The following is a 17,298-nucleotide window of genomic DNA, read 5'->3' on the forward strand; positions in this document are numbered from 1 at the left end:
GGGAGTCTGAGGGAGAGATGAGAGAGGCAGTGGGTGTGTAGGGAAGTGATGACAGGGTTGATGATAGTGCAAGGGAGTGAGTGATGTGTTAGATTGGAATTGTATGTTGTGGAATTGTATGGCATGGTGTGAAGCTGTGTAGAGGAAATATGTGGCATGGTGTGCTCTGGAATATGTGGATATAACTGAAGAGTGATGATGGTGGCAGCAAATGGGAAGCCCATGGGCAGGCTAAAGCCCATCCAGTAGATGCAGCATGTCTCGGTTTGAGACAGCCCATATGCTCCGTCTAGAGCTGAGGCCTAAAAAACATGACTTTATCCAGCTGCGTGGTTTACCATCAGAGAGATACCAATTAGCGCTGCAATGCTTTGCCTGTACACGCGCATATGTGTTCTCTTCCGTGTTCTCAGAGTGAGACAGAGAGCAAGATTGAATGAGCAAGCAGACATTGTAGTTTATGAATTGGTGGTAGCAGCATTCCTGACAAACAAAATGGCTGTGTGTGTTTTGACCACGGTGTGGGGGCAGTTGACAGATTTGTACATGCAGAAAATATGGGTGTCACTAAATGTTCAATATGTCATCCTGCCCTTGGAAGAATGCCCACGAAGGTAATCCTAGAATAATCACATGTACATGCAATTAAGGTATAATCAATATAATAACAGAAACATATGTAAGAGGTTTCATTAGATCAGATAATGAGTGTAAAATGACTTTGACACTTACCAAAATGTTTATTGTGTAGTACCTTACTGTTTGCCACTCATTTCCATACACATACTAACCGTTTGACCTACATTTACTTTCTGAGAAAAATAGGCAATGCTCATGTTTTATTGACCAGACAGTGCACGGAGTGGGAGGCCACTTCAGTGCGGGCCACACTTTGCAGGAAAAGGCCCTACCTGCAGAGCCCAGGTGGGCGGTGGAAAGGGACAATTAAATGCTCACACTTTCAATTCCACTGCAGTGTGAGGGGCGCAAGGCCACAGGAGTTATAATCATAGAATAATGACCAAGACTAGCCTCAAAAGAATTGAAACAAAGATTCCAAAAATTTGCGGGAGCCCTGGCTGCCAGGGTGTGTTATACAAATTTCCAACATGATACGACTAATGCTGAATTACCATAAACATAAAAGTCTACCAAGTTGGCAGCTCATCATGCTCAGAAAGAAAAAAAATTAAATGTAGCAAGTTACTGTTTGTAGCATGCTTCATTAAATGCAGGGTTTCAAGTGGTATGAAAAACCTGGTGGGTCCCTCAAAGGGGCGTGGCAAGAAGATTACGGATGTGGCTTAAAACATGTAAGCTAAAAATATTTGCTTCTGTAAAGTCTGCCTCCCCACGAGTATTTTGGAGCTGCTGTCATTGCACCCAGATATATATTACAGCAAGTTACATGGCTGATACAACAAGCCCAGGTTGTCAGCTTTGTCAATGGTGTGTATTTACATTGGCAATATCTGAGGGTGAACATTTCCATGCCCTTTTCAAATAATTTGTTTCCTTTTAAGTCTTTTCTCTCTCAATGGGGGCTGGTTATCAAAGGGAGGATTTGAAAAGGTTAGTTTAAATAGGCCATCTTCTGTTTTTCCTGAGTTTAACGCAGGATATCCAAGTAAAGCCCTTGACTTTCTCTCAAAACTTTTTTTCCTGCACAACCTATTTTTAACAACCTTGGTGTTTAACAAAATATATGCTTCAATACCTCGATTACACACTCAAAGCATTTCTTCCTGCAGAACAGTTGTCATGTAAAAATATATGGTTTACATGTAAAGCCCTTTAGTGCCCTAGGGCCAAGTTTACACTATATAAATTGCCAGAAAAAAAAAGAAAGAAAAAGCATAACGTGACCTTGTGGCCTGGCTAGTCATATGTCCTTTTGTGCAACAACAGCATGTAAGCATAATCGTTGCCTTAATTGCAGAAGTATACAAGCACATGAAGGGCAGAAACCTTACCTAGTAGAGGACAATGACAGTTAATGTCATTTGTAGTGAACACTGTAATAATGTACTCTGCATTATATTGCTGTTCTGCAGAGTATGTTGCAATGGTAAAAGACCCATGCTTCCCTGTAGCAAGGAACTTCCCTTAAGCAGCGGTGTCAGAGCAGTCATTCCAGCAAAAAAGAGGAATCAGACAAAACGGAGGTTTCTGTCTGGAGGGTGCGGGCAAAAATGGAGACCCCGTTAAGGACCCGTCCCAGCACTTTCTTTTTAGAACTGCTGGTGCACCAGCAAGACCCAGCCCACTTAAAGCCCTCGGCCTATGTGATATCTATTTGTGCCTGGGTTGTTAAAAACATTATCTGCAAGACGTGCGGCAATGCTATGAAACTACAAAAAATGCAGTTACATGAGCTATAAATGAAAATGAAATGAAAACATACATTATTTTTATTACGGTGTTCAGGCTGTTAAACATGAACATGTGCACAGAGTCAGAAGGAGGAGAGCAGAAAGAAAGTATACGAGTAAACAGAATGTTTCTGCTGGGTGAGAACGAAACCTGCAGAGAAGACTGCAGCCCTATGCAGCGTGTACCCCATGTTTTCACATCTTGCTTGGTTCCATCTATGATCTTACTGCCAGGTCCTAAAGGCAGGCTTGCTTCCAATGTGATCTGACTGAGCACTCCTATTTGATTTTCACAACTTAGAAGCGATGTTTTAGCCAACACAGCATTGGGCATTGTCAGAATTATGCTCTCACTACAGAAAAACAGCTTTTTACACGACAGGCATTGTGCTGTTGAAATTCCAATTTCTTTGCGATACCCCTTAGATCAATGAAGCAGCGGCCATAAAGGGGCACCTGCTGAACAACGGAAACACCACAAACGTAAAACAAACCTGAGCCAATAATGTGTTGAGATAAAAGCACAAGATAACAAAAAAAAAACAAGCATTTCCAAGATCAACGAGAGAGTGCGCCTGTAACCACTGTGCACAGTAGTTCTAACCAATGGAAAAAGTATTCCCAAAATGAGTACCTGGTTCTTTCAGGGGGGGTTCAATACAGGAAGAGGCATGATGTATTCATGCCACGGACGAATGGAGTGACGATTGGGGCAGCTAAAGGGAAGCCTATGGGCAGGCTGGTTAGAGCAGCACACACGCGCTGTCTAGAGCAAAGACCTATGAAGTAACCACTTTTGTAAGTTAGGAGCTTTGCCAGAAAGCGGATCTTTAACCTGTTGGAAAAAGTAATTTCATCCATCTAGTGACGACTTCATGCATCTTCTGGGCACTGCTAAACTTCAAACGAAAACCTAAATTTCAGATATCGATCCATCACACTAAATATCATTTATAAACTTATACAGCTTATTTTTATTTCATTTAAAGGGTGCAGATCATAGGTTTCATGCCTTAGCAAACACATTTTTTGTCATAGCTATTGGCGCATTTATTGGAGTGCAGCTTCCACTTGCCCTGGTACGCAATGTACTGTGAAATAAGTGAGGGATGTGTATTGGCTGTTGTTTATGATAAAGTTTAAACACAATTCTTTTTCTGTGCTAGACAATTGTGGTGGCGCAGGCAAAATACATTATTCACTCAAAGTTGAATTATGGTGTCAAAGAATTTTTGGGCAGCACTACCTCATGCACCTGTCTGCTCAAAAGACACTTGTCCCCTGCCAGTGGTATTTAGGTTAAAATTTAGAAATTAAATATTTAGGAAAAAAATACAAAAAGAAAAGTGAGAAACTGATATTTCAAATGTTAATGCTGTATAAGTATCTGAAAATGATTTTATAGGATTTTATTCTTGTTGTAAGGTACACAAATCCAAAATCCTATGCCTAACCATAATGCTATCACTATGACTTGCCCATTACTATTATGTACTATAACCGAAACCCAAACCCCCTAACACTAGCAGGATAATATACCCACCACTTTTCATAGACCTGAACCTAGTTCATTCCAGCAAAGTATGCTGAACAAAATTCTTTACCCTAACCCTGTATCATGCCCATACTTCATCTCTAGCCATAAAGTTATCCCTAAGACTAACATTAAACAAGAACTGTTCTGTAACTGGCACAATATACGCAACCTGAAGTCAATCTCTATCCTTTATGCTTACATTAACTCTACATCTAACTTTAATGTGTACCATTACCCTTACCCTAACTCTTATTCACACACACACACACACACACACAACCTCAAAGGCGGCAGGAATGCCAAGAAGAAAATGCCCTGCAAAACCAATGATACAGTGAATATTGCCTTACCCGGCTGCCTAAATCAACCCTGGCCTCAGTGTCACCCAGCCCCCAAATACAATGATCCTCCCTGGCCTTGTCCTAGGCATAGGGGATATGTGTGGTTCTCTGCCCCTACAACGCAATCACACTGCCTTACCCATGCGTCAGGGTGGGTTGTTCACGTTGGCCTCATGAAGGCTCATCCTCAGACAGGAGAGGTAGTCCTGTAACACAACACACAAGTGCTGGTGCCGGTTGCCTCCTGGCCCGGGCCAGTCACCATTTCAGTAGGAATTTAGAACACAGTGATGCTGTGTGCTATAGAATATGGACTCAGCCGTATACCTTTCCTCAATGTAACTGTATTCTGTAGATACAGAGCCCAGCCTTTACCCAGGCCTGTTGTTTGATATCGCGTACCACTCCCCCCTTGAGTCCAGGGCCTGGTCTTAGACCCGGTCTTGTATTGAACACCCACATTCCTAAATGTAAGTTGTCTTGGAGGGTGGCATTTCCGTTGGTGCTCTATTACTTCTGAAGTCATGTGTAAATCAACGGAGAAAGTAAAGGTTGAATGACTTGTTTTTATGGTAAATTTAAGAGATTGTTGCATTTGGTATCATAATCCCCTTCAAAATTAATTTTCTAAACAAATTTCTAAATTTCTTCAACAAATGTTATATACACATGAGGAATGGAAGCTTCACTGGCCATTTATTTGATACAGTTTTGTTTTCGGAATTGTAGACTGCCTACGTCTTTAGACATATTTTAGCTTTTCTTTCTCGTAAACTTTTATCGAATTGTAAAATGCATTTAATACATGTGAACCGCCACTGCTGAGGAAAGTTTAAAATATGAGACAGAAAGAGATGCATGGTTCTTACCAGCTCAATATCAGAAAGACAACCCTTGTACGCTTCAAGTACCTGCCGGCATGCGAAAGGATGAACCTTGGCACATGTTTGGAAACCAATTACTATGCCCTGCAAATAGGGAAAGACAACTCACAGCCTTAGGGAGACAATAGACATTAACCAAACACAGACATTTAGTACAAGAGATTTCATATTAGAAAGAAAGGATAAAGCTGGTTCTTGATTTCACATTCAGTGTTTACAGCTGGTATTGGTGAATGATTGTCAACTAGTAAAGCAAATATATTCAGTGGCCTGAAAGCATGATTTAAGGATACCTTCATACAGCTATGCTGGAGGGCCTTTACCATGCTAGTTAAAAAGCATCTTTGGACAATAAGATGAGAGTTTTGTCACTATTTGTTTTTTGTCACTTTGTTCTCTCTGGTGTTTCACATAAAGGAACTGCAAGGACAGTTCAATACGCAAGCCTTCTTTACGACAAAGGAGTGCGATTTTTTTAGAAGGGGTGCTTATCCTTTCTTCCTCATGTCTACTGTTGTCTAATTTGAAGGCCTTTCTGAGAGAGTCATTTCAAAGCCTTCACATAGCTTTATGTCTTTCACCGCTTTATCACTGGCTTCTATCAAGAGAGATCACCTAAAGAGGCTCCTAACTATCCCTGATGAAATGCATTATTAGTCACTTGAAAAAGGAGCTCTACATTTAGATTCTGCTAACTTAGTCCTCATCTATTCTGTAGAGAGGTTTCACTCTAATATAATTTGGCTATGCACGGAGTACAAAATCACACTTTTGGGTGAGAGGAAGTACTGAGTGAGGAATGTTTTACCGGTCAACAATAATTTACCATCAAGCTCTATGAATGAAGTTACAAACCTACACAATGCACATCCGTATGCTTCACAGTCCCATATGACTACTTTCTCAACTTGTTTTTGTTGTGGTCGTACAGGGTGAAATACCCTAGGGAAATAAATCTATGATAATTGTAAGAAATGCACTTGATACTTACTGCATGGTGAGGAGTAGCGATGAACCTAGTAGATTCGAACATGCTTCGAAGGAAGGGTAAGATCAGTGCAGTATCATCACAGCTGGCCATGCACTTACCAAGGCACTGGAAAATAAAACCCTAATATGGGAGTGAATTAAAGACAGTCTGAGTTAAGAATAAACAGCATCTCCTGCTCACTCTATGAAAGTCTTACTTATATTGGAGTATTCATCTTTGATTCACTCTACACACATATTTGTCTCCCACTTTCAAATAGCACTTAATAAGTTGAGTGAAATGTTTGTTATCTTATGTATAGTATAGCTATATTTTCTGGACATTGTAGAGATTTGTATATGGCCCTGAATATGACTCAAAACAAGGAAGTGAGGGGTAATGTGAGCCAATGAAGATCCTGTACCTAGGCTCTGAAAGTGCTAATGCAGAAACCAGTGGAAATACTGCTCCTTTTAGAAAGCAAAGTAGAAAGAAAGGTGGACAAAGAAAGGGGAATCCTAAGGATTTTTTCTTGGTGCCTTCACAAATCCATGAGCATGTAATGTCTCATCATCAAGAGTGTTCTTCATAGGGCTGGCAATGCAATGCCCTATGGGCCCCACGAAGGGTCGCTTTAGCAGAGATCTTTTTATTTTTGCCATCTGATGAAAGTGCCAGTGTGAGGACGTTTTGAATGTGTGAGGTTGAGTGAATATGTATAGTGAAATGAAGAGAGAGTAAAAAGAGGTATTCAACTGGACTTTAAACTGATGGTTTCCTTGGCAGGTTTAAAAAAAAAACATAATTTGGTGCGGGCGACTACAGGGAGGTAATGTATCCAAGAGGCCTAAATCTGTGAATGTGGTCAGGTCAACGTGTTTCTTGCCTGTTGGCCCAAAAAGTATCTGTACCACTTCTTCGGGACCTAAAAAAGGGAGAGCTAACCCTACCGCACATCAAAGATGTGATATAAAGTGTAGGTAATCCCCTAAAAGAAAATACCTTTGTTCAAAAAGTTTAAAATTGATTGTCCAACTTAGAAAAAAATGAGAAAATGAAGAAAACACACAGTAAACAAATGTTTTGCATGTATGGGCCAATGTGTCTCCAGGATCGCTTTTCCGGGACACTGTATGTGCATGCTATTGTTATGGCTGATCAGTCGCCACAATGTGAAGGAAGTAACAAACACACTAGTACATGCAATATAACAGAACAGGCAAGAGGACATACAGGTATCAGGCAACATAAAACCAATCCTTGTTGATGTTACACAGTGTATCACAAGTTGTCCTCAGGAGTGAGTGAAGGGTCTTACCCTTTGGATCAGTGACCCATAGGTCAAAAGCAGAGTGTAGCACTCAGCTGCTAACTGTGGAAAGAACAATGATAGTCAACATAAAGAAACAGCAAGTCAAGGGGACACAAATTGCCTTGGGGTGAGAAAAAAAGGAAAAAAGAGAGTTTTCAAGGGATGCAACCATATTCATGTGGTTTCTGTGCAGAGAACGCAGGAGACCTACCATCATCTGTTCATCTGGATTGAGACTGAGCAGGGGAGAAGACCCGTCTTTTAAGGTGCAGGTAATTGTAGTGATTGTCCTTGGGTGGGGTGCATGTCCTAGGGTGGGGTGCATGCGACCGTGGGAAGGAGTGATGATGCACTGGGCCCCTTGAGATTGCAGAGCCATGATTCGCTTTTAAGTGTACCCAGAAACTGAAGGACCTCCTGGCAAACACCAGACCTCATATTCAACAGTCCCACATGCAGAACACCTTGTAGGCCTTACCACCTGTCACAGGGCACTATCCCTGTGGGTCCTAAGGGGTATGCCCACTGACTAAACATTCCTAAGAGGTCAGGTTGGGTCCCCAATTCGCCTGGAAACAGAAAATTCACAGTAACTGCAGTACAAAAAACTGTGTTTACCCGACCATCTGCCTTTGTGGCCTTCATTACGCGGGAATGACCACGAGCGCTATCGAACCAAGAATAATGGAGCACTGGAGCAACATATGCTGCAGACACAGTACTACAAAAATGTGCCATCACTTTTCCAACTCCAACCACTCTCCAGATGACCTCCGGCAGATAATTTTGGAAGCTATTAATTCATGGAGCCCTTTAAACCTTTTCAGAATGGAGCAAGGGTGGATTTTATGCCTCTCCACCAACAGGAAAGATGAAATCCTCTAGTGCGAGGTGTAATTCAGTCCCCTGTGAAATCAGATACTCTCTTACTATGGCTGGATTGACATTTTCTTCATACATAGGACCTGATATACCATATCACCATTGACATCATGTCACACATGGAATGCCCGGCCATGGAGTCCCAGACACCACACTAAGCAGTGCTTATGATAAGCATTTTGCAACTTAGCATTGGTCTCTTCTTCAGTAACACAAATGATTCTGTTGATACCAATGAGGTGGTACCCTCCAATAAGAAACCATTTAACTGTCTTAGTCTACTGTTTGAGATGAACAAGTTACTTACCTTCAGTAACGCTTTTTCTGGTGGATACAGTATATCCCTGTGGATTCCTCACCTTGTGAATATCCCCCTGCGTCAGCAACGTTCGGAAAATTCTTTGTAGCTCGCCGGCGTGGACGACGTCACAGGAACACACGACATCGCGCGCGGCTCCGCTGACGTCACCGACTCCGTAATCGGCCTACGCCAGCGTGAAGACATCAGTTCCGCCATTTTTTCCGTGCCTTCGAGGCACACGGATGGACCAACAACAATAGATATATACACAATATACACAGTACAAACTAGTCAAGTTAACACACATAGTGTGAATATAACATAGTAAATCATGTACAAGAACACACTTCCTTTGAGGATAACATGTATACATTAAAAAACATTACCAGAAATTCAGGTATAGAAGAGTGGACAACGGGGAGGCGGGTGGGCATGTGAGGAATCCATAGGCAGATACTGTATCCACCAGAAAAAGCGTTACCGAAGGTAAGTAACTTGTTCTTCTGATGGATACATCTGCCAGTGGATTCCTCACCTTGTGAATAGATTCCCACAGCAGTCCCCACTCCCGGAGGAGGGTGTCCACTACTCTATACCAGAAAGTCCTAAAGGACAGAACGCGCAAAGTGGCCGTCCCTCCTCACTTCGGTATCCAAGCAGTAATGCTTCGCGAAAGTGTGGAGGGAGGCCCAAGTTGCCTCTCTACAAATGTTCTCTACAGGAACACCCCTAGACAAAGCAGACGTTGATGACTTTGCTCTAGTAGAGTGAGCTCTTATACCCTCTGGAGGTTCCTTACCAGCCAGGGCATAGCAGATCTTGATGCATAGAATAATCCATCTCGAAAGTATGCGCTTGTGCACAGCTCTTCCTTTTCTACAGCCAGCAAATCCAACAAACAACTGGCCATCCACTCGATAGTCCTTTGTCTTATCAAGATAAAAGCTCACCGCCCTCTTAGGGTCCAGACGGTGAATCCGTTCATCCTCCTTGGAAGGGTGAGGGGGAGGATAGAAGGTAGGAAGGGTAATTGACTGTCCTAGATGCAAGGGAGTTACCGCCTTAGGCAGAAAAGCAACCCTGATCCTAAGAACCATTCGTTCAGCGTGAATGGTCAAGAATGGGGGCTTCGAACTAAAAGCTTGAAGCTCACTTACCCTCCTTGCCGAGGTAATAGCAACCAGGAAGACCGTCTTAAAAGACAAAAGTTTCAAGGGACACTTGTGCAAAGGTTCGAAAGGAGAACCCAGTAAGCACCAGATTCAAGTCCCATTGAGGTACAATAAAGGGAGTAGGAGGAAATGTATTCGTAAGGCCCTTTAGAAATCTTAAAACGACAGGAGACTTAAATAAGGACGGCTGATCCGGCAGGCAGAGAAATGCCGACAAAGCCGAAAGATAACCTTTGACTGTAGCAACAGCAAACCCTTGCTGCGCTAAAGAAAGAGCAAATTGAAGTATAGCTGATAAACGAGCCCTCAAAGGATCAATGGATTTCTCCCCACACCAGGAAACAAATCGAGACCACCTATAAGAATAGATAGACTTGGTGGAGTCACGTCTGGCCGATAGAATGACATCCACCACATCATGTGGACGAGAAAAGGAATTCAGGTTGCCCCGTTCAATCTCCAGGCATGAAGGTGTAAGGTCTGGAGGTGGGGGTGTAGAACCTGCCCCTCCGTCTGAGAGAGGAGATCTGCCCTGAGAGGGAGACGGAGCGGCGGGCACGAGGAGAGGTGGAGAAGATCTGTGTACCACACCCTTCTTGGCCAATCCAGGGCGATCAATATGACTTGGGCCCGGTCTTGGCGAATCTTTCTCAGAACCCAAGGAATCAAGGGTTTGGGAGGAAACGCGTAAAGGAGTTGTGAGCCCCAACACAACTGAAACGCGTCCCCCCAAGCTCCCTGCATCGGATACTAGAGACTGCAGAATGACGGGCAGTGAGCATTCTCGTGAGTGGCGAACAGGTCCACCTGAGGAGTTCCCCTCGTCCGAAAGACGTGACAAACTACCTCTGGATGAAGCCTCCACTCGTGGTCGGCCAAGAACTGCCGACTGAGACTGTCTGCACGCATGTTCAGAACTCTGGCCAGATGGTTTGCCATCAGACAAATCTGATAATCCTGAACCCAGGACCAGAGACGCAGAGCCTCTCTGCAGAGACACTGCGACCCCACTCCTCCCTGTTTGTTGACATACCACATCGCGGTGGTGTTGTCCATCAGGACTTGAACCGACCACCCGCGAAGGGAAGGGAGAAAGGCCTTGAGTGCTAGACGTATCGCCCGCAACTCAAGAAGGTTGATATGAAGCAACCTTTCCTGTGGAGACCAAAGACCCTTGATCTCCAGATCCCCCAGATGAGCACCCCATCGTAGAGTGGATGCATCCGTTATCACCGTGGCAACCGATGGAGGTAGAAGGAAAGGCTTTCCTTGAGACAGATTGCCTTCCACGCTCCACCAAGATACATCCGCTCCAGCTTCTCTGGAGATCCTCACAGACTCCCTGAGATCTCCATTGTGTTGATACCACTACCTGCGGAGACACCACTGGAGTGCCCTCATGTGCCAGCGTGCATGGTTGACCAACAGAATGCAGGAAGGCATCAGACCGAGCAGGCGAAGGACCTTCAACTGGAACGACCGCTCGATTGTGAAATAAAGGAATCGTTCCCTGTATGTCGAGAATCCTTTGAGGTGGAGGGAATGCTCGACATACAGTTGTGTCCAGTACCGCACCTATGAACAGGTTACGCTGGGAGGGCACCAGGTGAGATTTGGGTACATTTATTGAAAAACCCAACCTGTACAACAACTGAGTTGTGACTTGCAGATGATGGAGCACTGTCTCTGGAGATTCTGCTTTGAGCAACCAATCGTCCAGATACGGGAATACAGGTATCCCCGGCCTTCTGAGATGTGCTGCCACCACAGCCATCACCTTGGTGAAAACTCGAGGTGCAGTAGTAAGACCAAACAGAAGGACCGCAAACTGGTAATGTTGCGATCCCACCGTGAAACAGAGATACTTTCTGTGCGACTTCAGGATAGGAATATGGAAATAAGCATCCTGCAAGTCGATCGACACCATTCAGTCCTCTTCCAGCAGCGCCTGAAGAACCGGAACAAGGGTGAGCATCTTGAACTTCTCCTGTTTCAGGTAAAGGTTCAAGATCCTAAGATCCAAGATTGGACGAAGTCTGCCACCATGCTTGGGAATCAGGAAATACCGGGAGTAGCATCCCTGACCCCTTTCCTGCTCCGGAACCACCTCTATCGCACCCTTTCGTAACAGTGACAGGACTTCCTCCTGCAGGAGAAGTAGGTGGTCCTCAGAGCAAAATCCTTGGCAAGGAGGGTAATCTGGAGGAAATTCCCGAAAGGGAAGAGCATACCCATTCTCTACAAGATTGAGAACCCAAAGATCTGATGTAACCGATTCCGAATCCCATAGAAAATGGGTAAGCAGACCCCCTACAAGACCCGCATGATCCGGAATGCCGGATCTAGGGCTGCTTTGCTGATGGTGAAGGGGGTTGGGAAGAAGAGGAGGAGGTTTGACGTCCTCGAGGACGAGCTCTTTGTTTGCCCCTGTGGGATTTATATAGTGGATTTTGCTTTTGCTGCTGCTGTTGAGTTTGACGGTAGGGACGAAAGGACGAACGTCCAAAACCTCTATACCTCTTAGTCGCAGAGCCTCTGGACTGCAGCCCCAAAGATCTGGCAGTAGCCCTACTGTCCTTAAATCTTTCCAAAGCTGCATCAGATTTTTTGCCAAATAGTCCAGCACCATCAAAAGGCAAATCCAACAAGGCTGCCTGAATGTCCGCAGAAAAGTCAGATGACTTCAGCCAGGCAGCCCTTCTAGTGGCAACAGAAGTTCCCATAATGCGAGCAACTGAATCAGCAGTGTCAAGACCACTTTGAATCACTTGACGTGCAGCCGCCTGTGTATCGGCCAACACCTCATTAAAATCCTTCCTGCTGTCCTCAGGAATATTAGGAGCCAACTGCCGTACAGAGTCCATCAGGGCATGTATATATCTCCCCAAGAGACATGTGGCATTGGTCGATTTTAGAGCCATACTTGCCGAAGAGAAAATCTTCTTCGCAGTCTGATCCTGTTTCTTGGACTCCTTATCCCCAGGCACTTGAGGGAAAGTACCAACAGTCTTCTTCGAACAGGATGCCTGTATAACCAGACTTTCAGGCAAAGGATGTGAGGATAGAAACTCAGGATCACCAGGTGCTACCCTATACCTCCTTGCAACACCCTTAGCCACTGCAGGAGCTGTAAGAGGCCTGTTCCAAACCTCCAATATAGGCTCAGTCAAAGCCTCATTAAAAGGAAGCAATGGTTCCACAACTGAAGATGGGGAATGGAGGACCTAAGTCAAAAGATTAGACTTGTATTCAGCTGCAAAGTCAAATTTAAAAGATCCGCAGCTTTTTTGATGACCACATGGTATGGTGCAACGTCCTTTGAAGGGGCATCAGATACAGAGGACAGCTCCCATTCAGGGGAAACCTCCAAACCACTAGCATCCATCAAATCATCAAAATAGTCCTCCTGAAGCTCACCTTCTTCCACCTCAGCATCAGCCGCTCTAAATCTTTGCTCCTCTATAAGGCGCTGAGCTTCTCGCCTCGATTACTCCTTCAAGAGTCGCGCCGTCGGATCCGTGACCGACTCCGATGGAGCCGGTGCCGGCGTCGAGATCGGATCCGGAAGCCCAGGTCGCTGCTCACGAGGTCGAGTCAGAGCCGTCGACGATGGAATCGGCGTCGACGACCTCGGAGGCGCCGAGAAATGCCAAGGCGGAGCCGGCGCCGGCATAAATGGCATAAAAGGAGCTGGAAAAAACACAGTAGATGGACCGAATGTAGAACAATGTCATACATTCACCCCAGTACAAGGATCTGGGCCTAAATCCATCGTTTTTTTGCACTCCACACCACCCTGGGTTAGACACTGGCTATATGCAAATCAGCTCTGACCCTGTGCCTCATGGGAACAGTCCAGTCCGAACTACCAAGCCATGTCTTTCCCAGACCGGAATCAAGCATCCAAGGACCGGTTTCTGGCTATCAGCCTTCATTCAGCCTGGATAGCTTGACTCCAGTGGTGTGGAGAGCCTGGGACTCACGTCTGAGCGTACCCAGCCCACTCGGGGTGAAAATTGCAAAAAACACAGTAGATGGACCGAATGTAGAACAATGTCATACATTCACCCCAGTACAAGGATCTGGGCCTAAATCCATCGTTTTTTTGCACTCCACACCACCCTGGGTTAGACACTGGCTATATGCAAATCAGCTCTGACCCTGTGCCTCATGGGAACAGTCCAGTCCGAACTACCAAGCCATGTCTTTCCCAGACCGGAATCAAGCATCCAAGGACTGGTTTCTGGCTATCAGCCTTCATTCAGCCTGGATAGCTTGACTCCAGTGGTGTGGAGAGCCTGGGACTCACGTCTGAGCGTACCCAGCCCACTCGGGGTGAAAATTGCAAAAAACACAGCAGATGAACCGAATGTAGAACAATGTCATACATTCACCCCAGTACAAGGATCTGGGCCTAAATCCATCGTTTTTTTGCACTCCACACCACCCTGGGTTAGACACTGGCTATATGCAAATCAGCTCTGACCCTGTGCCTCATGGGAACAGTCCAGTCCGAACTACCAAGCCATGTCTTTCCCAGACCGGAATCAAGCATCCAAGGACCGGTTTCTGGCTATCAGCCTTCATTCAGCCTGGATAGCTTGACTCCAGTGGTGTGGAGAGCCTGGGACTCACGTCTGAGCGTACCCAGCCCACTCGGGGTGAAAATTGCAAAAAACACAGTAGATGGACCGAATGTAGAACAATGTCATACATTCAACCCAGTACAAGGATCTGGGCCTAAATCCATCGTTTTTTTGCACTCCACACCACCCTGGGTTAGACACTGGCTATATGCAAATCAGCTCTGACCCTGTGCCTCATGGGAACAGTCCAGTCCGAACTACCAAGCCATGTCTTTCCCAGACCGGAATCAAGCATCCAAGGACCGGTTTCTGGCTATCAGCCTTCATTCAGCCTGGATAGCTTGACTCCAGTGGTGTGGAGAGCCTGGGACTCACGTCTGAGCGTACCCAGCCCACTCGGGGTGAAAATTGCAAAAAACACAGTAGATGGACCGAATGTAGAACAATGTCATACATTCACCCCAGTACAAGGATCTGGGCCTAAATCCATCGTTTTTTTGCACTCCACACCACCCTGGGTTAGACACTGGCTATATGCAAATCAGCTCTGACCCTGTGCCTCATGGGAACAGTCCAGTCCGAACTACCAAGCCATGTCTTTCCCAGACCGGAATCAAGCATCCAAGGACCGGTTTCTGGCTATCAGCCTTCATTCAGCCTGGATAGCTTGACTCCAGTGGTGTGGAGAGCCTGGGACTCACGTCTGAGCGTACCCAGCCCACTCGGGGTGAAAATCGCAAAAAACACAGTAGATGGACCGAATGTAGAACAATGTCATACATTCACCCCAGTACAAGGATCTGGGCCTAAATCCATCGTTTTTTTGCACTCCACACCACCCTGGGTTAGACACTGGCTATATGCAAATCAGCTCTGACCCTGTGCCTCATGGGAACAGTCCAGTCCGAACTACCAAGCCATGTCTTTCCCAGACCGGAATCAAGCATCCAAGGACCGGTTTCTGGCTATCAGCCTTCATTCAGCCTGGATAGCTTGACTCCAGTGATGTGGAGAGCCTGGGACTCACGTCTGAGCGTACCCAGCCCACTCGGGGTGAAAATTGCAAAAAACACAGTAGAGGAGTCAAGCTAGCCGGGCTGATGAGAGGTGTTACCTCGAAACCGGTCCGGTCCTCGGATGCTTGATTCCGTTCTGGGAAGGACATGGCTTTTGTAGTTCGGACTGGACTGTTCCCATGGGGCACAGGGTCAGCGCTGATTTGCATATCGCCATTGTCTAACCCAGGGTGGTGTGGAGTGGAAAAACGATGGATTTGGGCCCAGATCTTTGGACTGGGGTGAATGTGTGACATTGATCCACATTCTTTCCATCACTGTTGTGTTTGCAATAAAAGGAGCTGGAGCATAGGAGTGGGGAACTACTAAATTATATGCCAATGGACCCATGGGACCCGAAGGTGCACCAGAGGGGTACAAAGCTCTCGAGTAGACTCCATACATTGCGTTTAAAAACAAAGTAGGGTCTTGACCTGGAGCTGGGAAGGGCTGGTAAGGACCCACAGGATGCTCTCTCGGAGGTTCCAGATTCGCCTCCTCTTCCACAGGCGGATGGACTGGAGTCATCGAGCCCTCAGGTAATGGAGCCTCTTCTTCCTCTCGAGCCGGGGACGGCGCGGAAAGGGATCCGATACCGGAGCCGGAGAACACACTGGCGACTCCAAGGGCGAAGCCTCACCTTCTGGAACACCAGGTGAAGGAGACACCCCATCTTTTCTATGCCTCCTCTTAGGCGACTTCGGTCTCGACTCCGAGTCCTTACCGGAGTGATGTCGATATCCATGCCTTTGCTTCTTATGCTTCTTCTTCGTTGACCTCGAAGCATGACCAGATGACGACCTCGAAGGCGACGCCGTGCGGGACCTCGACCTCGCCCTACTCGAACGCGATCTCAAAGTCTTCTTCTCCTTTCTACCTTTAAACTTCGCCACCAGAAGTTTTGCTTCCCTCTCTCGAAGAGCCTTCGGGTTCAACTTCTTACACGAAGAACAGCCTTTGACATCGTGGTCCGAACTCAGGCACCAGATACAATTCTCGCACGGGTCCGTAATCGACATCATATTGCTGCACTCCCCACATGGCTTGAACCCGGTCTTCTTAGACGACATCTTCAGTGAGAAACAAAGAAGCAAGAAGACACCAAACAGAGAAAAACAGTAACAAAGTTACTAACAGCTACAGAGGTTCCCCGAAACCGTTAGCATCGACGACGTGGAAAAAAGGGAACTGATGTCATCACGCCGGCGTAGGCCTATTATGGAGTCGGTGACGTCAGCGGAGCCGCGCGCGATGTTGTGCGATCCTGTAACGTCGTCCACGCCGGCGAGCTACAAAGAATTTTCCGAACGTTGGTGACGCAGGGGGATATTCACAAGGTGAGAAATCCACTGGCAGTTGTATCCATCAGAAGCCGCCTTACTAATACCATTGACAACTTTGGTCGGCCTGCATTTGACCGCTACACACTCCAAGATGTCCACCACGGAGGGATGATACTTTTGCTACACAAGCACATGAGGGGCTTGCTCCTATTGGCTCCAGACTACCTCTTCTCTTTCCTCTTCTCCTCATTTGACATTTCCCAATAGTGCTCACCAAGCATCCTAATCCATTGGGAATAGACCACTTGGCCGCCTCGTGTTAATTATTACATGAGGAGCCTAGATTTCCAACATGAACAAAGATGCCAATATGCCTAGATTCCACCATGAGGGATCGCTAGGAGTTATGTGCACCTGATTTGCTCTCCATCACTGTATATGCAAGAGTACTTAGGTTTACTATACTTTTCTCCTACCATTACCCTTGATTAACAAAACATTCAACTGTCTTAGTTTACTACTTAGAGGCCACTTACAAAAACCATGGATGACTTTGGGATGCCCAGCTTTTAACCACTGCACACTCTGAGATACCTGTGTTAC

The 17,298-nt window shown here is 45.8% G+C and overlaps 1 protein-coding gene across 5 annotated transcripts in view; it reads right to left on the reverse strand.

The window, feature by feature from the left end:
• LOC144819832 (maestro heat-like repeat-containing protein family member 2A) overlaps positions 1-17,298 on the reverse strand; it is a 75,124-nt gene that overhangs the window by 13,402 nt on the left and 44,424 nt on the right. For all 5 annotated transcript variants that reach the window (XM_078677563.1, XM_078677561.1, XM_078677560.1 and 2 more), the window contains 2 exons: positions 6,126-6,245; positions 5,120-5,218 (listed from right to left, as the gene is read on the reverse strand). In XM_078677563.1, coding sequence (XP_078533689.1) covers positions 5,120-5,218; positions 6,126-6,245 — 219 coding nt within the window. The remainder of the gene's footprint in view (positions 1-5,119; positions 5,219-6,125; positions 6,246-17,298) is intronic.

Source organism: Lissotriton helveticus, chromosome 2_1 (genome assembly GCF_964261635.1).
Source record: "Lissotriton helveticus chromosome 2_1, aLisHel1.1, whole genome shotgun sequence".
Classification (NCBI taxonomy): Eukaryota; Metazoa; Chordata; class Amphibia; order Caudata; family Salamandridae; genus Lissotriton; species Lissotriton helveticus.